Genomic DNA, 22,261 nt, shown 5'->3' with positions numbered 1-22,261 from the left:
CCTGGCTAATCCTGTGTCCCAGCCCAGAGACTTGCCTCCCCTCTCCACCCAGCCATCCTAAGGCCGGGCCAGTATGTACTTGCTCATGGCCTTTCTGGTGTCTTACAACAAAGGTTAAGTCGTGAAACCAATCCCTGGGCCAAAGACAGGTGGAAGCTCACGGGGCTAGTGAGGCTAGCCTGTCGCTGTGAAGACTGGCTGCCACATTTGACCTTGAACTTGACCGGCTGAAGAGACAGCTCCCATGAGGGCAGCAGGCTCAGACCCGGCTTTTGCCCACTTCCGCCCGCATGCAGCTGGCCCGCCACTCCCTGCTTCCTGGGCCACGTGGGCAGTTCCGCTTCCACTTCGCGCTCCCTGCCTCACCTTCCCTTATTTCTCTGCCGCTGGGAAACTAGCAGCTGCTCAGAACCTTGTGTGCCCTTCTGCTCCACCAGCCGCTCCACGGACTCAGGGCAGCTCAGCAGAGACAGCCCTGTTTCTGGCACTTCTGCAGCCATGCCCTTCCTGAGCCCCGCTGTTGGGAAGCCCAGTGCCGCCGGCCCTGTCCTCCTGCCTGGACTGCCCTCCCCCAGCCTCAGGCCCTTGCTGCTGTCTCTGAGCTCCCTGGGGTGGGCTCGCCTCTGGGAGGGGCTCCAGCTGCCCTGCTTCTTTCCCAGGCTCTGACACCTCGTCGTACAGCCTGGGGAGTCCCCATACTCACTCACGCTCAGAGTATACCCGCAGCTGTGCCCTGCCCCCGCTGAAAGGCCACCTCATCCTGCGGACCTGATTGCTAGGCCCCCTGACAGCCCACGTGCTCCCTCGTGGAAGGCAGGGTCCCATCCCAGATTGCCTTGTGCAGAGAGGGTAGCTCTGCTGAGCGAGGCTTCAGGGACTAGGCCCCACACCCACAGCAGCACCAGCCCAGCCCTTGTGGGCAGCAGGGGCTCTCACCAGCCCATGTCTGGCAGTCCTCAGGCCACTCTGGAAGGGAAGGGTCATGGTGCTGAGGAGGGGACCGGGGGGGACAGGCCGTGCTCTGAGAGCCCCAGGGCTGTGTTCTTTCCCACTGCCGTCTGTCCCTCGGGCCCAGGTGCCAGCACGGCTCTTGTTGGGGGCCCAGCCCTTGTCCTGGCCGGGTTGGGGGCCCGTTTCCCAAGAAGGCAGAGGGGGCTGTGGCCGGAGCCGCAATGGTAACGGGCGCGTGGCTGGGTCCCGCCCCAGGGCCCTGACGCGCGGAAGGTCTCTCCCTCACAGCCAGCGCAAGCAGGCCCGGGAGCTGCTGGCCGCCCTGCAGAAGGTCGTGGTGCCCATCTACTGTACCAGCTTCCTGGCCGTGGAGGAGGACAAGCAGCAGAAGATCGCCCGGGTACGCGGGACAGCCGGGCGGGGCGGGGCGGGGCGGGGACAGACGCTGGGGGCGTGTGTGCTTGTCTCCCCCTGACAAGCCTCTCCCTTCTCCACGTCCAGCTCCTACAGCTCTGGGAGAAGAACGGCTACTTCGACGACTCCATCATCCAGCAGTTACAGAGCCCGGCCCTGGGGCTTGGCCAGTACCAGGTGGGCGCTGCTCCCTGAGGTTGGGGGGCTGGGTGGTGCCCTTGGGGTCCTGGTAGCATCTTCCAAACCCAACTCCCAGGGGTGCCCTGGTGTGGTGGTGAGCAGCAGGAGGCGGGGTCTGAGGAGCAGCACTGGGGCCCACCCCCTCCACAACAGCCAGTGAGCTCCCCCTAAGGGAGCCCGTCAGGGTGTCTCCTGGCTTGCCATGACCAGCTACCTGGTGTGGGCCCTGCTCTCAGGGATGTCTTTGGTCCGTCTGCCCTGGTCCTCCAGGCATGATAGGGACGTGCGTAAAACCTTAAGTAGGCTGCCATGGTCATTGTGTTGGGCGCAGGGTCCCCTGTGTGCTTCTCAGAGGGGGCATCTGCTCAGAGGACAGGGCTGCAGGGCAGGGAGAGGAGGGCCAGATCTCCTTGGTTCCCTCTGCCGTGGCTCTGGCATTGCCACCCCAGCAACAGCTGTCTGGATAAAAGACACAGCTCACACCCCTGATTGTCAGGCCGTGAGGTGTCGTCTTCCTGCACATCAAGAAGTGTCAGAAGCTTGAGCGTCAGAAGCCACATGCTGACTGTTGCCCCTGTGATGCTCCTGACCGCCGCCCTCCCTACAGGGGAGAAGCTTTCGAGCTCAGAGAGGCAAACGAGGAGAGTGCATCTCAGGCTTTTAAAAAATTCTACCCACTTTTTTTTGTTGCTAAATAAGAACGGGCTCACATCACCATACCACAGTGATATTCCCTGCTTTTCTTTTCTTGAGTTGGTGGCAGTAGCTCATGGTTACTGAGCCGCCCTGGTCCTGTTCACTGTGTTATTTCCTAGTCCCCAGAGGTAGGTTCTGTTATCGTCCCATTTTACAGATGAAGAAATTGAGGCCCCAGGGAGGTGGTGACTTGTTCAAAGCCATATGGCCTGTGAGCCCGTCCTAGGGTGTGTGTCAGCCCAGGGCACGGCCGTCCTTGTGTATTCCCTTTGTGAGGGAATTCTAAGCTACTGCAGCACTGTTCTTTACCAAATCTGGCTAGATTGAGATGCTCTGTGGTTGTCAAGTCCAAGCTGATTATTTTACGTGACAGTCCCTCGCCAGCCTTGGATCCCTGGACCTTGCTGCCTACAGCATCGCCCCAACCTTCTGGGTGCTGTCCCTGTGCTGCTCCAGAGGGTCTCGGACCTTGAGTCCCACATGCTGAGCGCTGGCTTCCATGCTCTCCCCCAGGCAACCCTCATCACTGAATACTCCTCAGTGGTCCAGCCAGTGCAGCTGGCCTTCCAGCAGCAAATCCAGACCCTCAAGACCCAGCATGAGGAGTTTGTCAACAGCCTGACTCAGCAGCAGCAGCAACAGCAGCAGCAGCAGCAGCAGATCCAGATGCCGCAAATGGAAGCTGACGTCAAGGCCACACCGCCGCCGCCTGCCCCGCCCCCAGCCCCCACACCCGCCCCGGCCATCCCGCCAACCACCCAGCCTGGTACGTGGCTTCCTCAGCACCCACCCTCCGGAGGCAGCCTCCAGAAAGCAGTCTTCTCCCCTCAGGAAGGGCTCGGGTTCTGTAGTCTCAGGTCCAATCCTAGGATCAGATTCTAATCTACTTAAAAGCACCAGGCAGGTGATTTCACGGGTACATGCAACCCAGCCCTTACACCTGAGACAGTTGAATACAAACCATCCCAGAGAATGGAGAGGAAGGCTCTCCAAGTCATTTTCTAGGCCAGGATAACTTATACAAGATGCACGTGAGCAGGGAAAGAAATTTTTTTTAAAGATATCAAGTACCTAAGAGAGCCAACGGAGTAAGAATTATTAAAGTCTAGGAAGACCTGGGTCTGTTGTGGTAATAATATAGAAAAATGTTAACCCACTGTCATTTCTGAGCAGAGATGGGACAATAGTAAATAAAACCTCAGCAAGTGAAGTCTAGCCGAGGATTTAAAAGGTACACCATGATCAAGTAGGGTATGTTTTAGGAATATGTAAGGGTGGTTTAATACTAGAAAGTCTGAGACGTCCCTAATGGTCCAGTGACTCAGACTCTGTGCTCCTGATGCGGAGGCTCGGCTTCCACCCCTGGTCAGGGAACTGGATCCCACATGCTGCAACTAAAACCCGGCACAGCTAACTAAATTCAAAATCTTTTTTTTTTTGGTAAATACTAGAAAATCTAGCAGAATAACAGTTGGGAAGAAATGATTTTTCAGCTAGATGCAGTAAGTGTATTTAATAAAATGAGGATAAAAATTTTTGAGTAAGCTAAAGTCCATATGGTATAGCAGTCAATAAGTAGGATACTTACTGTCAAGCTTTCAAAGAAGAGAGGTGTGTATCCCTAACAAGTCTTCTATCTGTGCTGCCTTCCCCGAGGCAGTAGCAGTTTTCCTTGGGGTCAAAAATGAAGGGTTTATTGGGCGGTAAAGCCCAGCCTGGCTAGGCCCTGGGTGCTTGCTGAAGATCATTTCTGGTGGTGCTTCCTGCCGCCCCCTTCTCTGACTGCTCTTTTGTCTGGTTCTAGATGACAGCAAGCCTCCCATCCAGATGCCCGGGTCTTCTGAATACGACACCTCAGGAGGGGTTCAGGACCCTGCCGCCAGCGGCCCCCGTGGCCCTGGGCCCCATGACCAGATCCCACCTAACAAGCCCCCCTGGTTCGACCAGCCTCACCCCGTTGCTCCTTGGGGCCAACAGCAGGTATCTCTTAGAACTTGCTGCTGGGGTAGGTGGATGGCAGGCAGGTGGGTGCTGGCCCCTGTGTGGGTTCATGGGCCTTTAACTGATTCTGCAGCAGGGCACGGGGTGGCAGGGGTGGCCAGAGGGTGGTCATCTTCCCAAGGTGTGGGGACGGAGCTGGGGAGGAAAGCTGGGCCTTTGCATCCTTCCTGGGCGCTTGGGTTGCCTGGGCTTCTCACACAGGCCGCACGTTCACGTGAATGCTCGGAAGGTTCACCGTGTTGAGTATAGTGCGGTGATGTGCTTCCTTCCCTTTTTAACTGGTTCGGCCAGCAGTGTCAACATCTCATCACCTTAGAAAGAACCTGGTGCTTAGAAAGGGAAGGAAGTGAAAAGCGTTCAGCCGGCAGCGTTTTCTGGGGCTGGGACACTGGTCCATCCCTCCCTCCAGGTTCCTTGGAGTCAGACTCATAGGCCAGGGCGCGTGCAACTTATCAGGCAGAGCATGACTGGCAGGCAGCCCACAGTTTGCTGTCCAGGCCTGGGCCTGGTCAGAGCGTCCAGGTCCAGCTCTGGGCGTCCATCTGCCTGTGGGCCGGCTGTGCTGGGTGTGGCCCTCCCTTGTGATCCTGTTTGGAGGGGGTGTGTAAGGGAGATGGCTCTGGGCTGACGAGTAAGGGATCGTGGCTGTGACTTGCCCCCCTTCCCCCAGCCTACCCTCAGCTTCACAAAGGATTGGGTGTCTGCACAAAGCGGCCCCCATCTGTGGGTGCCTGCGGTGATAGCCAGGTCATGGGCACCCTCTCACGTGGAGGCGCTTCTGCCCATTCGGTTGATGCGGAAACAGACATGCCTCAGGTCTCCTGGCTCAGTCTTTCTAGGGACCAGCAGGTTAGGCTCACAACAGTGGGGCTCCCTCACTGAAGGCTAGCAGTGTGCCTACCATGCACGGTAGGACACCACGGCCTGGCCTGCCCATGTGGCATCTTATGCGTTTTGAAATAGTTGTTATATTGAAAATCTGGCTTTGGGGTTTCTCTCGAAAGACCTGAGGGTGTGGTGGCCTGAGCCGGCCTCCCAGCCCTGCTCCTGGAGGTGGCCCTCTGGGCAGCCTCACGCTGGTCCTGAGTCTGGGTTGCAGTCCTGGCTCATTGAGTGTTGAGAGCAGCAGCCAGGCAGGCTCTGGAACTTACTGTCTTCGACTCATGGTAAGACAGTTCCTGGTGGCATAGCAGACACTGAGACAGGATGAGAGAACCGTGTTGGGGAGAGACGCGACGGAAGGGGGAACAGGCAGGCAGGGGTGTGGTCGGGCCCCATGGCTCAGCCTGCACACCCGGGGAGCACTGGGGAAGCACCCCTGCCCTGTGCCGCTGAGGGGCTCGTGGACGGGTGTTCATCCCACGGCTTCTGTCAGGCATGAGGTTGGGGTGCTCCCCGGCCCTGATGTGGGTGCGGCAGTTGAGATTCTGGGCCCGGGGTGCAGGCAGGCACCTCACATCCTCCGCCGGGGTCAGAGTGACATGAAGGCGGTCATGCCCAGCTGGACTGTAGGCTTGCAGCTCAGGTGCTGGGCTCACGGCCGCCCACCCTGCAGCCAGACACCAGTGTCGGCAGGTGGCTGCCGCGCACCCCGCGTGCCCGGCACGGGCCGGGACTCACCTCTGCTCTTTGCCTTGCAGCCTCCTGAGCAGCCCCCCTACCCACACCACCAGGGCGGGCCGCCCCACTGCCCACCCTGGAACAACAGCCACGAGGGCATGTGGGGCGAGCAGCGCGGGGACCCCGGCTGGAACGGCCAGCGCGACGCCCCCTGGAACAGCCAACCTGACCCCAACTGGAACAGCCAGTTCGAGGGCCCCTGGAACAGCCAGCACGAGCAGCCGCCCTGGGGCGGGGGCCAGCGCGAGCCGCCCTTCCGCATGCAGCGGCCGCCGCACTTCCGCGGGCCCTTCCCGCCCCACCAGCAGCACCCGCAGTTCAACCAGCCGCCGCACCCCCACAACTTCAACCGCTTCCCACCCCGCTTCATGCAGGATGACTTCCCCCCACGACACCCCTTCGAGCGGCCGCCCTACCCTCACCGCTTCGACTACCCTCAAGGGGACTTTCAAGCGGGTGAGTGTGAGATCAGCCTTGGGGGGCGGGGTCTGTCCTGGGGCCAGTGAACACATCCTCACCTGTCCCGAGATCCCCGAGGCCAGCTCACTCGCCAGCCTGCCATGTGACCTGGCATGCCCTGAGCCAGGGTGGCAGGCGGGGGGGTTGTAGGGTGACAGGGAAGCCCGGCCCAGGCCCGGACAGGGGGCAGGTGAGCGCACACTGGCAGCCTTGTTGTGGGCACCTCCCACACGTGGGCAGGCTGATTCTGTGTTTTCTAAAAAAATTTCGTTTTTACTCGTAGCTTCTTCCTGGATTTTCGCATCCATTCTTGACTATAAATTGAGCTGGGAAACCAGTAGGTTTATTGCTTATGTGAAGTGTTCTAGGGCTGCTGTAACAGGGCCATGGGCTGGGTGCCTCCCACAGCAAGGATTTCTCCACAGTTAGTTCTGGAGGCTGGAGGTCTGAGATCAGGGTGTCAGCTGGCTTGGTGCCTCCTGAGGCCTCCTGGGGGCCTGTAGATGGCCGACCTCTCCCCGCGTCTCCTCTATGTGTTAGTGTCTTCGTCTTACAGAGATACCAGTCAGTATTGGATCAGGGCCCACTCACAGGACCTCAGTTTCTCAGGACTAGGAGTGAATTTGCAGGGGAATTTGCACAGTTGAGCTCATAACATGGCTCTCTGAAGGTTATGTGATTTCCCTGTGGTTCCTTCTTTCACCCCGGAGGTCTGTTAGGTGCAGCTGTGTGTGCAGGACAGGCCACTGCCAGCCCCAGCTATTCCTCGGGGCTGTGAACGAAGCACTGCCCAGCTCTTGACTTGCCAGCAGGCCTGAGTGCAGTTTCTGTTCTGCAGAAATGGGACCCCCTCACCACCACCCCGGCCACCGCATGCCTCACCCTGGGATCAACGAGCATCCGCCTTGGGGTGGGCCCCAGCACCCTGACTTCGGCCCTCCACCCCACGGCTTCAACGGGCAGCCCCCGCACATGCGGCGACAGGGCCCTCCGCACATCAACCATGACGACCCCAGCCTGGTCCCCAACGTGCCCTACTTCGACCTCCCTGCTGGGCTCATGGCCCCCCTCGTGAAGGTAACGTTGCAGAGCTGAGCGCCAGGCCTCGCCACGCATGCTTGTCCTCCAGGTGGGACGGTCACGGGTAGGATCCATTCCCCACTTGGCTACAAGACGTTGTTTCCCAGGCCCCTGTCCCCCCCATTTCCTGCACCCCAATGAACTTGATCAGCTTGTCATTAAGGGTGTGCCTCAGTTAACGACCCTACCTTGCATGCTCACACGTGGCCGTGAGCAAGGCCCATGTCCCTCTGCTCCTCTGAGCGTCCGTCCTGGGCTGCAGGTTTGGTACTGCTCGAGAAGGCTGGGTGTGAAGGGGGGTCCTCTTGGTCCTGGACTTGGAAGCCCCTTGTCCAGGGACTGAGGACAGGGGTTTCTCAGAAGAGGGGTGGTCAACCAACCAAGCAAGGCAGGAAAGGGGGTCAGAAGGGAGCCAGGGCCAGGGCTCAGGGCACTCTGGTCATTGCCCCTCCCTGGAAGTTGAGACAGGTTACACGGGGGCAGCGTGGAGAGCTAAAGGTCGAGGTGCCAGTGGGGCTGCCCTTGGGGTAGGGGCTGGAGCAGAGAAGAGGGCACAGAGCGGGGCCCCGGAGGTGGGCATCTGGGCACAGCTCAGTGGTCGGCAAGTGAGGGGATCTGGGGTCCACGGAGGGTCTGGATAAACAGGGTCTTTGCATTTTTGGTAGAGAGAGAATTCTGTAGCTACTGAGTCATTGGTGTGGTTAAAGCCCTACAAGAGTATGGGGTTTCCCAAGAAGGGCCGCCTGAGGCACTCTGATGCCCAGGACAGCTGTCTGCTGCCCCTCGGTTCCCTGGATGGGATGGGCCTGGGGCGCTGAGGCAGGGAGTGGTGACAGCGTGTTCTCTGTTGCAGCTGGAAGACCACGAGTACAAGCCTTTGGATCCTAAAGACATCCGCCTCCCACCCCCCATGCCACCCAGCGAGAGGCTGCTGGCGGCCGTGGAGGCCTTTTACAGCCCTCCCTCCCATGACAGGCCCAGGAACAGGTATGGCACTCCCGGAGACCCGCCGGGGGGCTGGCAGCAGGAGGGGAGGCTGCTGTCCCCTCCCGGCCTGTCCTCCCGGGTCTTTCTTCACCAGAAACTCACAGCAGGCACACCTTGTGCCCCGGGGTGGCGTGAGGAGCCTGACTAGGAGGGCCCACTTCTCCCCCAGCTCGCGTGTCACACGTGCAGTGCCCTCGATAGAAAGCTTTTATCACATCAGACAAGCGCTTATCTCGGGGCAGGTGTGTTTCAGAGACGGCCAGCTGCCGCCCAGCAGGCTTTGTCATAGGCGTCCCTCAGGAGCCTCTCCCCTGGTGATCTCACTTCAGTGGTTACCCTGCCGTGTGGCAGGGCACAGGCCTACCTGCCTACATCAGAGTGCCTCAGCCCCCGTTATGGTAACCTGCTCAGCTGTTCAGAGAAACCCCAGCCTGGAAAGGCGAGGAAGCCACGCAGGGCTGGGGGCGCATCCCGGGGCTGGCCCGCCCTTCAGCCTGGCTCCTCCTCCAAGGGGCAGCCTGTCGAGGCAAGCCCCCAAGGGCTTTCGTGCTGGGTCCTTGCTCAGGATCCCAAGCAAAAGAGGGATGGCCTGTCGGGCAGAAGGTCCCTGAGGAGGGAGACTTGGGTCTCCCTTCAGCCCTGGGACACTTGTGTCTTACAGCGAAGGCTGGGAGCAGAACGGTCTCTACGAGTTCTTCCGAGCAAAGATGCGGGCCCGGCGGAGGAAAGGCCAGGAGAAGAGGAACAGGTGAGAGTCGCGTGCCCGCCACGTCCCCCGTGGAGAGCCAGTCTCCACAGTCTCGTCCCAGGGCGGCCTGCAGGCAACTCCACCATGGCCCACAGGCTCTCTGTGGTGTCACGCCCAAGGCGAGGGGCAGGGATGGGGTTAGTTCTGGTCTTTGCCTGGGTCTTGGGTGAAGCACCCTACGGTAAGGGTGCCGGGAGCCGCCGCCCACACGGCCAGAGTAAGACAGGACGCACCGGCTGGCGCGCAGCGTGCGGGAAGGGGTGTGTCTGCCCCCGCACTGGGCTCCTCTGGGTCCTCTAGGGCAGGGCTGGGGGGTGCCTCCGGCTCACCAGGCCTCTCCCCGCAGTGGACCCTCAAGGTCTCGGAGCAGATCCAAAAGCCGAGGGCGCTCCTCCTCACGCTCCAACTCGAGGTCCTCCAAGTCGTCCGGCTCCTACTCGAGGTCACGGTCCCGCTCCTGCTCTCGCTCCTACTCCCGTTCTAGATCCAGGTGAGCAGGGCACCGCTACACGGGGTGCGAGGCCTGGGGCCTCTCGGTGGCCGTACTGACCCTTTCCTCTCCCCGGCCCACAGGAGCCGCAGCCGCTCCTGCTCCTCTCGCAGCCGCTCCCGCTCCCGCTCGCGCTCAAGGTCCAAGTCCTACTCCCCAGGAAGGAGGCACCGGTCACGGTCCAGGAGCCCCACCCCGCCGTAAGATTTCTGTCTTAACTGTCCAATGATCTCTGGTAGCACTGGAACCCTCTGATGCTTTGCTGTGAATGTTGAAACGTGTCGTTAGAAGATCCTCTCTAGGTGGCCCGCGCCCAGGCGGCACCTGGGGGCCCCTGGGCGCTCGCTAGCGCAGTGACGGTGGCATCACGTCTCACTCCTCGCTCTTACCTCTGCGGTCACGTTGTGAAGCCCAAGGCCAGGGCTGGGCTCTGTTTTCTAACCATTTGACGGGTTCGGTGTGGCCGGCCGTTGCCACCAAGTGTGGGGCAGGGACCGTCATCTTAGGGGACCCCCTTAACTGGCCGGCGAAGAGGATAAAGAAGGCGGCTAGAGACCCGAAACGTGTGTGTGTGTGTCCGTCTCACGCTGGCGACCCTTCATAGAAGCCACATGCTGTAATACTCTAAGTTTTCATTCCAATAAATGTATCCGCTCTTTTGTAAAAGACGTTACCTGTCTTAATTTTAGTTCCTCGGCTGGTCTGGGTTCTAATTCAGCACCTCCTATACCCGACTCAAGGCTTGGGGAAGAGAACAAAGGACATCAGATGCTGGTGAAAATGGGTAAGTTTCCGGGGAAGACAGAACAGCCCGCTCTGGGCACTCGGGGTTTGACGGGGCTGAGAGAGTCAGAAGGTTCCTGCTTGGAAAACAGAAACCTGCAGGGCTTCTGCCGGTGCTCTTTCTCACCGCGTTAGTTCCAAGTGTGTGCCCTGCGTGTCGTGGACTCCCTGTAGGCATTTGCACTGAACTTCACATCAGGGTAAAGGCGCAACGCTTCGGGCTTCCCCTGGGTCCCCTGGGTCGTAACCACTCATCCGTCTCTCTCTCAGGCTGGAGTGGATCCGGTGGCCTCGGCGTGAAGGAGCAAGGGATCCAGGACCCCATCAAGGGGGGGGACGTGCGGGACAAGTGGGACCAGTACAAGGGTGTGGGCGTGGCCCTGGACGACCCCTATGAGAACTACCGCAGGAACAAGAGCTACTCCTTCATCGCCCGCATGAAGGCCCGGGAGGAGTGCAAGTAGGCCGGCAGAGCCCCGCTGCTGGGCCCACTGCTGGTGGAGGATGGCAGGGGCAGCCCGCTCCCCTCGGCTCTGCCCGTGGGAGCGACAGGAGGAGGAAGACGGGCGCGGGTCTCGTGACCAGTGCCATGCTGGATGGTGCCGAAGGCCCAGACCCCACCCGCACACCAGCTCTAACGTAGCAGCAGGCGTCACGAGGGGTGCCCAGCCCACGCGGCCACAAGCTTATTTCCCCGGACAGTGAAGCAAGAGACACAAGACCCCTGGATAAAAACTCCCACCGTCTGAAGGCACGGCCGTCTCACTCTCCCCTCAGCCTGAGCCTCTGAAACCAGGGGGCGTGTGTGCACGGGCCCTGCGCACGCACGCCAGGCCAGGCGCTGCTACTGCTCACTCGTTAAAAATAGAAAAAAGCAGAACCTTTTTGATTTGCAGAGTTAAATGGGGTTTTCATTTTTATTCCAAGCGGTTTAGTTTTAGAAAAAAGAATACTGATCTAGGCTGATCCCCAGGGACATAATTTGAAACCTATTTCCCCTGAGACATACCAGCCCTTAATTCAGTTACTTAGCTGTTTAAGTTGAGGATTTTTTTTCTTTTTTTTTTTTTGAACATTAGCCATTTGCTGTTACCTGCAGAAACAAAAAGTTCTGAGGAAACTCACCTGAGGCATCTTCAGGTCACGGAACAATGACGCCCTCGGAGAACTTGCACCCTTGGCGTCTCCACTTGCTTTTTTCACTGAGAGGAACCCCCACACCAGCACTCGTGTGAGACGGCCCATTCTCCCAGAGTGTGGGGTGCGAGCCCTGGCCCTGCCTCCTGCTCGGCCACTTCTTTCTCGGGTCCCCGCCTACCCCCCAAAGGGCGGGAAGGCCAGAGGGGGCCGCCTCTGCCAGGAGCCGCCTGGGATCCGCCCTCCTTGGCATCCCCGGGCAGCTTGGTGCAGTGCCGTTTATTTGTACAGAAACATTTTTGGAAAATTCTTTTCAATAAGATGCAAAATCCTCTCCAACTTTTCAACCTGATAGGATAAACTGTTTGATTTTTGTTCTAGATTTCCTGTAGCTGTGAATTGTTCAAACGTGTCTGATTCAGGATAAAATGTAAACGTGTTGTTAACAATTTCTTGTGGATTTTACTGTTTTGCCTTCAAATAAAGACCTTTTTTTAAAAGACTTTTATCCCTGTGTTTAAATCAGAAGCGTACTCAGGCTGAGGAGGGCGGAGGTGCGTCCTGAGTGCAGACTGTCTGAATCGTGGAGTTGGGTCGGAGCTCTGCCTGGGTGTCTCACGGGGGTCCCCAGCATGGACGCGTGGCCCTGCTCCCTCGTTAGTCGAGGGGGCTCTTCACCCCCACCGTCTCGTGAGCCTGAGAAGCCAGCACCTGCCCCAGTGGAGCCACTCCACGTGGCATCCCCTGGCATGCTGGCATCCCCATCCTGTGCGCGTGGTGACAGGCTCCACTTGGTTCCACTTCACTGGCCTGTGGTGTCCTCTCCCACGACAGGCACACCAACAAGATGGCTACTCAGCTGGAAATGATGAGCACCCCAACCACCGAATGCCCCCTGGGGTCTCGGGGGTGAGTGTCACAGCCGGTGTACGGGACCAGCTCCTCAGGTACTCGAGCCCATCTCTCCTGGCACTCATAGCTCCTTCTTTACCTCCTCCAGGGCCTCCTCCATGGTCAGCAGGGCGGGCCTGTGTTGTCTGATGTACTGTGGGGCAGAGGACACAAGGAAGCCATCACCGCTGCTGCCTCCGTGCACTGAGGTCCTGGGGCCTGGGGATGGCACCTGTCTGTCTCCAGGGGCTAAGAGGAAGAGGGGTTGTGGTAAAGGGGACAGGGGCAGGGCTACCCGGCTGCCCAGAGGATACAGGCTGGGGAGAAGGGCTCGGGTGCCACCCTCAGGATATGGGCCTGGAGCAGAGCAGGCCACCAGCCACTCAGGGGCTGTAGGCAGAAGCAATCAGATCACTTCAGCTTGCATTCAGCTAACAACGTCCAACAGCAGAACAAGTTCAAGGACCCCTCAGGGGTGCCATCAGCCAAGTCCAGAACGTGGGAAAGTGGGACAGCCTGTTTTCTTCCAACCAATAAACTTTAAGGAAACAAGAGGTGGGGAAGGCGGGGTGGCCTGTAAGCAGCGGTTCTCAGAGTGGGTCCCCAGTGGGCCCATGGGAGGAACACCCACTCCCAGGCCCACCCTACCGCCAAGGCAAACCAGGTGGTCAGGCCTTCGGGGGTCTCACTGCTCAGGGCTGAGAACCTCTGCTATATATATAGGTTGCTAAGTCACTTCAGTCGTGTCCGACTCTGTGCGACCCCATAGACGGCAGCCCACCAGGCTCCCCCGTCCCTGGGATTCTCCAGGAAAGAACACTGGAGTGGGTTGCCATTTCCTTCTCCAATGCATGAAAGTGAAAAGTGAAAGTGAAGTCGCTCAGTCGTGTCCGACTCTTAGCGACCCTATGGACTGAAGCCTAACAGGTTCCTCTGTCCATGGGATTTTCCAAGCAAGAGTACTAGAGTGGGGTGCCATTGCCTTCTCCGATATATATAGGTTAGGAGTCTAAAAAAATAGTAAGTAAATTTGATGTAGGACTCTGGATACACATGAAGAAAACAGGAATGAAATGTACACCTTTTATGAGATGAGTGAAAATCTGAACACTGGACACCTAGTAATGGTAACTGAGAAAAGTCAGTTTGGTTTTGGTATTACAGTGGTATTGTGATTATTAAAGTCCTTATTCTTAAGAAATACGTACTAAAATATATGTAGCTGAAATGCTAAAAATGAACAATTCATATAGTAGGATGCCATTTCTATAAAGAAACACCTGTCACATCACGTATAACACTACACCTGTTCTATATATTTTATACGTTGTATAGGATACGTGACATGATATTGTATACATGCTCAACAGTTTATATATTACATAGGAGAAATCTAAAGGATATATATCAAGCTGGTAATAATTATCCCTGAAATTATGGAGAACTTTATAAGTAACAGATGTCCAACAGGATTTTTATAAAATAATGTCTTTTTGTCATCGGACAAGAAATGAATTTTGCAGGGGAAAAAGCGAGATGAGTGTGATATCCCCGGAGCGCCAGCCCTTGGGACTGGTGGCCCTCAGGAAGGGTCTGTGGAGGGGCAGGGCCCTCACCCAGGAGAAGGGCACCTTTGCTCTGATGTCACACGGCATCCCTGCCCCAGCCTTGGTCACAGCCAAGGAGAGAAAGGGGCTCCTTTGGCCAGGACCGAAGGGGGCTTGGGCCCCAGCATCCCCAGCGCCCCAGTTTGAGCCCCGGAAGCTCCCTGCCCCCTCCCCTCCATGGAAGTGGGAGCCCCGGAAGCCCCCTGCCCTCTCCCCCCCATGGAAGTAGGGGCAGCGCTGTGGTCACCTCTTTGGTTTGAGCCCCAGAAGCCCCCTGCCCTCTCCCCTCCATGGAAGTGGGGGCCCCGGAAGCCCTGTGCCCTCGCCCCACCATGGAAGTGGGAGCCCTGGAAGCCCCCTGCCTTCTCCCCACCATGGAAGTGGGGGCAGCACTGTGGTCACCTCTTTGGTTTGACCCTGGAAGCCCCCTGCCCTCTCCCCCCATGGAAGTGGGGCAGCCCGAGGTCACCTCTTTGGCCTCCTCCAGGGTGTGGTAGTGGAATGAGTCTCCGTCCAGGGAGCGCAGGAGGGACGCGTGCAGGTGCCGGCTGGCCTCGATGAACTGCTGCGTCAGGCTCAGCTGCTGCTTCAGCACATCATTGAGTGCGAACACGGCCGGGCTGTATGCAGTCAGGGCTGCCATCCCGGCTCCCGGTCAGTTGTCGGCCCCCCGGGGCCCCAGCCCCCAGCCCTCGCTGCACCCCCCGGCCAGCCCTGCACCCCCACCCCTCGGCTGTGGCAGGATGCTCTCCGCAGGTACTGCCCCTCCGGAAGCAGCAGCCGCCTCGCCTCATTATGTGCCTTTCTGCTCAGCGGTAGATGAACTGCGCTCTCTGACTTGTGTGTGGGTCTCACACCATCGGCCCCCAGGCACCACTGGAAGCCTCAATCTCGGTGTCCAACACAAGGGAGGAAGGCCAGCGACGTGGCTCTCCAGACAGTGCAGCCTCATGGTGTGGGTCTAACTCTCCTGAATTGTACACTTCAAAATAAGGAAGAGTGGAAATTTTACACTTCGTATGTTTAAACATGTGGGGCTTCCTGGTGGCTCAGCAGTAAAGATCCACCTGAAATGCAGGAGACGGGTTCTATCCCTGGGTGGGGAAAGTCCCCTGGAGGAGGGCATGGCAACCCACTCCAGTATTCTCGCCAGGAGAATCCCATGGACAGAGGAGCCTGGCGGGCTGCAGTCCATGGGGTTGCAGAGTCAGACACGAGTGAAGCAACCGAGCAGGCACGCATGCATGTTTAAACACGTAATTAAAATAATTTAAAATGCAATTAAGATAAAATTTTTAGGGACTTCCCTAATGGTCCAGTGGTTAGGGCTCTGAGTTTCCACTGCAGAGGGCACAGGTTTGATCCCTGGTGAGGAAACTAAGATCCCACATGCCACATGGCATGGCCAGAAATTTTTTAAAAATATTTATATATAATTTTAACAAAATAAAAGTACAATTAAAAATAACTGCAGTGGTTAAAAATGCTCATTACTAAAATAAAAAAGATCATTACTAAGACTATACTCATGGAAAAGTCACTGAGGTCAATATTATGTTTAAAAAAAGGATGAGGGTGTTTTTTTTTTAAAGATATAAACATTTTACTTATAACCAATACATTTTAACATCTTCATCTTCTAAAAATGGTAAGAAAATTGAAACGGTAAGGAAAAGAACAGGTTCCAGACGCCCCCCGGCTTCTGTCGTGTGAGCCATCAGTGGCCCCATGGGGACCTGGCACAGACTGGGTTTCCTACAGTGACCGTCACCTCTTCACTGGCACCTTCCTCTCACCCCAGGCTTGGCGGGGCCTCCCCAAGGCCCCGTGACCCCTCCACACTCAGCAAGAAGGCAAGGGCCGTGTCCACGGGACTGGCCACTCAGCACTGGCTGAGCACCTGCTGGAGGAAAGCAGCTATGAAATCTGGAGAGACGGTCTCAGAGGGAACACATAAAGACGGCCCTGTCGGGGCGGGAGGCTTGCAGTGTGTCCCTGCCAACCTTCCTGTTTTCTCCAACATGGGTGTCCTATTGCAAGACAGAAAAGGTTCTGGGACACCCAGTCTGTCGTCTGGGAGCCCAGAAATTGTGGCAGTTACCTGTGGCTGTGACCGTCCCACCAACAGATTCTCCAAACCCAGCACCTAGGGGTGGCCCTACGCCTCCAAGGGTGGATGTGAAACTGCAGGTAAAATGTGTCTGCTTCACCTAAAGGAACCCACAAGGTGGGCTGGGCTGTTACCTTCTATGGCGTCTGCACTGATGACATGGCTGGCGATGGGTGCCGGGTCCACGTAGGCACCTCCCAGGGCTGGTCCGATGGCCGCCATGCCGGCCGCTGCTCCAGACACACAGGGGGAGAGGTGAGTGGGCAGAGTCCAGAGCAATGAGCTTCTCATCAACAGGTAAGATGCTGAAATAGGCTATGTGAGTCTGTCTTTTTCTCTTCCTGAATGTGATGGCCACTCTCCTTGCTTTTTTTAATCTTTCCGCTTCTTAAAGTTTCCCCAAACCTGCCTCCATCTTTCTGGTAGGTTCTCCTTGTTCAATACACAGGTCAGGTGAGCTGGCTGAAGCAGTCACTCAGCTCAGGGCGGCTGCCCTTCCCTGGATGGGCCCTCCTCTGACAGCCATTTGTGAGCTTCAGAGGCTGCCTTTTTCCTCTCTCCTTTCGATGTCAGGCCTAATCTAGGAAATCAGCACCACTGATGTTTTACGAAAGCATCTCTAAATTGCAAAGAAGGAAACAGACATGTGCTCATTTGCTGCCCAAAGGCTCTGTTGCAAGAAAGGGAGCAGGAAGACATGGGCAGGGACTCAGGTTTCTGAGTCACAGAGCCAGAGTTGAAAATCCTCTTGAACACCTTCCAGTGATTCAGCTGGGCCCATCTGACTGACCTGCCTCCCTGCAAAACAGAGTAGTCACACCCCGTGGACAGGTGCGAGGTCTGGACAGAAGTATCACAAAGCCCCAGATCCAAAGGACCAGATCAAGCAAGAACCACAGGGATTTCCCTGATGGTCCAGTGGTTAAGAATCCACCTTCCAAGGCAGGTTCAATCCTTGGTCCGGGAACTAAGTTCCCATGTGCCATGGGACAACTAAGCCTGAGTGCTATAACTAGAGAAAAACCCACCTGCCTCAATGAAGAGCCCATGCACTGCAACAAAGACCCAATGCAGCCAAGATAAATAAGTAAATTTTAAAAAGCAGGCATCACACCCCAGCGCACAGCCCGGGAACAAGCTCTGTCTGCATTGTGGGTGTTGTCTAGACGACTGGTCCCCAACCTTTCTGGCATCAGGGGCTGGTCTTGCAGAAGACAATTTTTCCACCAACTGGGGTGGGGGTGGTGATGTGGGGGGACAGTTTGGGGATGACTCAAGCGGAGAAGGCAATGGCACCTTTGCCTTCTCCAGTACTTCCAGTACTCTGAACTTCTTTCCAGTACTCTTGCCTGGAAAATCCCATGGACGGAGGAGCCTGTTAGGCTGCAGTCCATGGGGTTGCTAAGAGTCGGACACGACTGAGCGACTTCACTTTCACTTTTCACTTTCATGCATTGGAGAAAGAAATGGCAACCCACTCCAGTGTTCTTGCCTGGAGAATCCCAGGGACAGGGGAGCCTGATGGGCTGCTGTCTGCGGGGTCACACAGAGTCGGACACGACTGAAGTGACTTAGCAGCAGCAGCAGCAGCAGCAAGCGCATTACGTTTGTTATGCTGCCGCTGATCAGACAAGAGGCGGAGCTCAGGTGGTAATGCGAGTGATGGGGAGCAGCTCTAAATACAGAAGATGCTTCACTCACCTGCTCACCTCCTGCTGTACAACCAGGTTCTGAACAGACCACAGACCCATCGTGGTCTGTGGCCTGGAGGTTGGGGACCCCTGGTCTTGACGAAAAAAAGGAGCAGTGCATGTGTGCATGGAAATTTGCTTCAGTCACATCTGACACTTTGCAACCCCATGGACTGTAGCCCGCCAGGCTCCTCTGTCAATGGGATTCTCCACGAGTATACTGGAAGGGGTTGTCATGCCCTCCTCCAGGGGATCTTCCTGACCCAGGAATCAAACCTGCATCTCCTGTGTCTCCTGCATTGCAGGTGGGTTCTTTACCGCTGAGCCACTGGGGAAGCCCCGAAACAAAGAAGGGGAATCACTAAAAGAAAGCGACCTTTCCGTCCACATGGGCCAATGCTGAGAACAAGAGAAATGATGAGCCGTGCCTGCTGCACGCCAGAAGGGAATCCACCAAACACACGCGGCGAGTGCAGACCACCAGCTGGACCGGCGATGCAGCAGCTCTTGGAGCCGCCATGCTCAAGGACCCCAAAGCATCTGAGGATGCGCTGTCCTAGAGGCGGTCCCTGTCACACCTGATGTTTCGGGCGGGGTCGCACTCTGGTGGGGCCTTCCTGGCCACTGCAGGGTGCTGAGCAGCAGCCCGGCCTCCACCCAGAGAGTCAGTCACCCACCCTGGCCGATGTCCCCTGGGGCCAGGATCAGCCCCGCTGACAACCACTGCTTTAGTTTTTGGTTTGAAACCTTTCAGTGTTTTGAAGCTTGGGAGACAGTGGGGAATACCCAGGGAGCTCCCCTTTTCTGTGGAAGAGGAAGCAGGGGCCTGAGGTCCCACCAGCTGGCTGATGACAGCCCAGGCCTCCTGGTCCGGGGCTCCTGCCGATCCCCGCCGCAGGCCTCCCCCTCCCTCCTCCGACCCTCGGGCCACGTCCTTACCCTCAGCCCACTGGTAGGTGAAGGCAGGATCGGGCGTCTGCACAGCCGTTTCCTTCACCACGACTCTTGGGTGTCCACCCCTGGCCCGCTTCTTCCTGGACTTGGGACTTGAGGGAGGGAGGTCTGACTTCAGACTTGCAGAAAATTCAGGCCGACTGGCCAGCGTCCTGTAGGGAGACTCCTCTGAAGGGGCCATTGACTCAGATGCTGTGGGACTGGGAGATTTTTCAAAATCTTCTGAGTAAGTCGAGTTCACCACGCTGGCCATAGGTTCCGGAGACGTTGGCCCCAGGCAACAAATGCCCTGGGGCCCAGGGGATGAGGCCGACGGCTCACTCAGGCGCTCGGAGATCTCGCTCTCAGAGGGGGGATCCCCTGCCCAGGGCCTTCTGCTGGATGCCTTGCCCCCCTGACCTTCTTTCTAAAATGAAGGATGGCAGAGGCAACTGGAAAGTATTTTCAAATGAGCAACACAATCAAAATACACAATCAAAGTACCACTGCATTAGAAGTGAAGGCACCCCAGGGACCCGGCAGGTGAGGGTCTACACGGTCCTTTCTAGATTTGGGCAGGCCAAGTATTGGGAGCAGAATTCTTGAAACCCTTCGGCACGAAGCTGCTGCACTTAACACTGATGGTGTGAGCGTGTGTTAGCAGCAGGTGGGTGAAATATGTGTGTCATTTTTGTACCATTAAAACCTGTGCTGGGACTTCCCTGGCGTTCCAGTGGTTAAGGATCTGCGCTTCTATTGGAAGGGACACTGTTTCGAACCCTGGTCAGGGAACCCTGGTGGGGGAACCCTGGTGATCCTGCATGGCAATCCTGAATGCTGATGGTGAGGTGGTTACTAATACAGCAAGAGTCACCACAGGGCGCTGGAATAAATATAGGTCAGTGCAGGAATTGCTGTGGGGAGGCTGAAGTCGGACCTGCTCTAATTGTCTGATACGTTAAATAACTCCTCTCTTATCATCTTAAATCAGGGTCGCTGCACATTGACACGTTGACATTCAAGACACAAATATTCCCTGCAGTGGGGGCCACCATGTGCACTCTGAGACACTGAGCGCCATCTGGGCCACTGCCTACTCGATGCCAGGAGCACCCTGCACCACAGTTGCTGCTGCTGCTAAGTCGCTTCAGTCGTGTCCGACTCTGTGCGACCCCATAGACGGCAGCCCACCAGGCCCCGCTGTCCCTGGGATTCTCCAGGCAAGAACACTGGAGTGGGTTGCCATTTCCTCCTCCAATGCATGAAAGTGAAAAGTGAAAGTGAAGTTGCTCAGTCGCGTCCGACTCCCAGTGACCCCATGGACTGCAGCCCACCAGGCTCCTCCGTCCATGGGATTTTCCAGGCAAGAGTACTGGAGTAGGGTGCCATTGCCTTCTCCAGCACCACAGTTATGACCACAATATTGCCAGACATTGCCAAGTGCTCCCAGGTGAGAATCGCTGACCTAAATGAAGCACCACGGCTGCAAACCGTTCTGCATAAAGATCTAAAGTGAAAAATCAGTTCAGGGACTCCCCTGATGGTCCAGTGACTAAGACTCCAAGCTCCCGATTCAGGGGGCCCGGGTTCAATCCCTGGTCCGCAAACTAAGATCCCACATGCTGCAATTAAGTGTTCACATGCTGCAACCGAAGATTCCCACAATGAAGACAGAACATCCCGCAGGCCGCAACTGAGACCCGGCGCAGCCAGAGTAATTAAATAAATCTTTTTTTAAAAAAAGAAACAAAAAATCGGTTCACTGTACTTACTTCCCATTCCAAGTCTGATTTCTCACTGACAACTGGAGCCAGGTCATCCAGGGATAAAATGTTTATTCTAAAATCTGTAATTAAAAATGTAACATGGCAATATTTACTCATTTACTCCACAGGTATTGACCATCCTGTTGAAGGAACTGGGCTAAGAGCTAGGGATGGGAAGATGCAAAAGTGCCCTCAGAAAGCTAGTCCGGGCATCTGAGCACTTTTTCTTTAAAGGGCGAGGTAGTAAGTATTAATAGTCTGGCTTTTTCAGGCTAGTCTGTCTCTCTCACCATTGGTCAACTCTGCCCTTGTGATGACGGGAAAGCCACCAAGGACTGTGTATAAACAAATGAGCGTGGCTGTGTCCCAGTACAACTTTACTTATAAAAACAGGCAATGGGAAGGGCTTCCCTGGTGGTCCAGTGGTTAAGAATCCACCTTGCAATGCAGGGGATGCAGGTTCGATCCCTGGTCAGGGAACTGAGATCCACATGGTGTGGGGCAACTAAGCCCAGGCACTGCAACTACTGAGCCCCTGCCCTGCAGCGAAGATCCCGCACGTGGCCGCTAAAAGCTGAGGCAGTCAAATAAATACATATTTAAAAACAGACAACGGGAGGATTCCCTGACGGTCCAGTTGTTAGGACTCCATGCTCTTACTGCCAAGGACCCAGGTTCAATCCCTGGTCAGGGAACTCAGATCCAAAACATAGTGGTGGGGGTGGTTTAGCTGCTCAGTTGTGTCTGACTCTTTTGACCCCCAAGGACTATAGCCCATCAGGCTCCTCTATCCATGGGATTCTCCAGGCAAGAATACTGGAATGGGTTGCCATTTCCTTTTTCAGGAAGATCTGAAAAATAGAGAAGCAAGGAAAAAAAGAAAAACAGGCCAGAAGCTTCCCAGCCCCTGGCCTCCACAGAGCAGCTCACAATGCAAAGAGGGAAGCGCAGTGGTAAGCGTGCTTGAGGTAGGAGGGGTGGGCCCTCCACTGGGAGAGGGCACCTCATCCTAGGTTCTCATTTAAAGCAAGTTAAGGGCACAGGGGGTCTTTCCCGGGGGCTCAGACGGTAAGGAATCTGTCAGCAATGCAGGAGACCCAGGTTCAATCCCTGGGTCAGGAAGATCCCCTGGAGGAGGGCATGGCAACCCACTCTGGTATTCTTGCCTAGAGAATTCCATGGACAGAGGAGCCCGGTGGGCTACAGTCAATGGGGTTGCAAAGGATTGGACACGAGTGAGTGATTAACACTTTCGTTTCTAGCTCAGGTTAACTTCCACTTTGTGGTGCCAGCTAGCCAGCTGCCAATGCCTGAATGCCATGAGTGCAGGTTACTAGAAGAGGAAGGCTCCACGTAGTTCCAGTGCCCCAGCAGGTTTTGCCCCATCAACATGTGGGCCTGCTCTTCCCCGGGAGGAGGAAGGCTGACGGGCACCCAGGGTGAGGAGCAACTCCACCACATGGCTCACTTCATGACTGAAGCACAGAGGTTGGGTGTGTGTGATGCTAGGGGGACGGGGGAGTCCACCCTGTGGGACCTCAAAGCCCCAGCAGGTGCATGCAACCCCAGCTGAGCTGGGTGGACACTTGGTGGGGCCTCCAAGGTGTCTTAGGGGCTTCCACGGGGGGCGCCGAGCAGCCTGGCTGGCTGGAGGGATGAGCCTCCCAGAGGAGGCAGGATGCGCCCGCAATTCCAGGAACAGACAGGGGGCAGTCAG

At 56.7% G+C, this 22,261-nt stretch overlaps 2 protein-coding genes across 8 annotated transcripts in view; one reads left to right on the top strand and one right to left on the bottom strand.

Moving 5' to 3' along the window:
- CHERP (calcium homeostasis endoplasmic reticulum protein) overlaps positions 1–12,049 on the top strand; it is a 19,313-nt gene extending 7,264 nt beyond the window's left edge. Inside the window, exons 6-17 of one of the 2 annotated variants that reach the window (XM_027548110.1) lie at positions 1,207–1,351; positions 1,453–1,542; positions 2,755–3,007; positions 4,046–4,221; positions 5,883–6,318; positions 7,160–7,398; positions 8,255–8,388; positions 9,050–9,136; positions 9,483–9,626; positions 9,710–9,826; positions 10,316–10,410; positions 10,680–12,049. In XM_027548110.1, the coding sequence (XP_027403911.1) occupies positions 1,207–1,351; positions 1,453–1,542; positions 2,755–3,007; positions 4,046–4,221; positions 5,883–6,318; positions 7,160–7,398; positions 8,255–8,388; positions 9,050–9,136; positions 9,483–9,626; positions 9,710–9,826; positions 10,316–10,410; positions 10,680–10,873 (2,110 nt within the window). In that variant the 3' untranslated portion in view covers positions 10,874–12,049. The remainder of the gene's footprint in view (positions 1–1,206; positions 1,352–1,452; positions 1,543–2,754; positions 3,008–4,045; positions 4,222–5,882; positions 6,319–7,159; positions 7,399–8,254; positions 8,389–9,049; positions 9,137–9,482; positions 9,627–9,709; positions 9,827–10,315; positions 10,411–10,679) is intronic. The other variant, XM_027548111.1, reaches the window with a different exon arrangement.
- C7H19orf44 (chromosome 7 C19orf44 homolog) overlaps positions 11,458–22,261 on the bottom strand; it is a 23,237-nt gene continuing 12,433 nt past the window's right edge. For 3 of the 6 annotated variants that reach the window (XM_027548115.1, XM_027548114.1, XM_027548112.1), the window contains 5 exons: positions 20,551–20,624; positions 18,785–19,205; positions 16,289–16,384; positions 14,514–14,680; positions 11,458–12,591 (listed from right to left, as the gene is read on the bottom strand). In XM_027548115.1, coding sequence (XP_027403916.1) covers positions 12,520–12,591; positions 14,514–14,680; positions 16,289–16,384; positions 18,785–19,205; positions 20,551–20,624 — 830 coding nt within the window. In that variant the 3' untranslated portion in view covers positions 11,458–12,519. Of the gene's footprint in view, positions 12,592–14,513; positions 14,681–15,608; positions 16,075–16,288; positions 16,953–18,784; positions 19,206–20,550; positions 20,625–22,261 lie in introns of those variants that run through there. The other 3 variants (XM_027548113.1, XM_027548116.1, XM_027548117.1) reach the window with 3 other exon arrangements.

The sequence above is a fragment of the Bos indicus x Bos taurus genome, chromosome 7 (assembly GCF_003369695.1).
Source record: "Bos indicus x Bos taurus breed Angus x Brahman F1 hybrid chromosome 7, Bos_hybrid_MaternalHap_v2.0, whole genome shotgun sequence".
Lineage (NCBI taxonomy): Eukaryota > Metazoa > Chordata > Mammalia > Artiodactyla > Bovidae > Bos > Bos indicus x Bos taurus.
The sequence above is the reverse complement of the archived record's forward strand: the minus strand, read 5'-3'. Positions and strand labels throughout refer to the sequence as shown.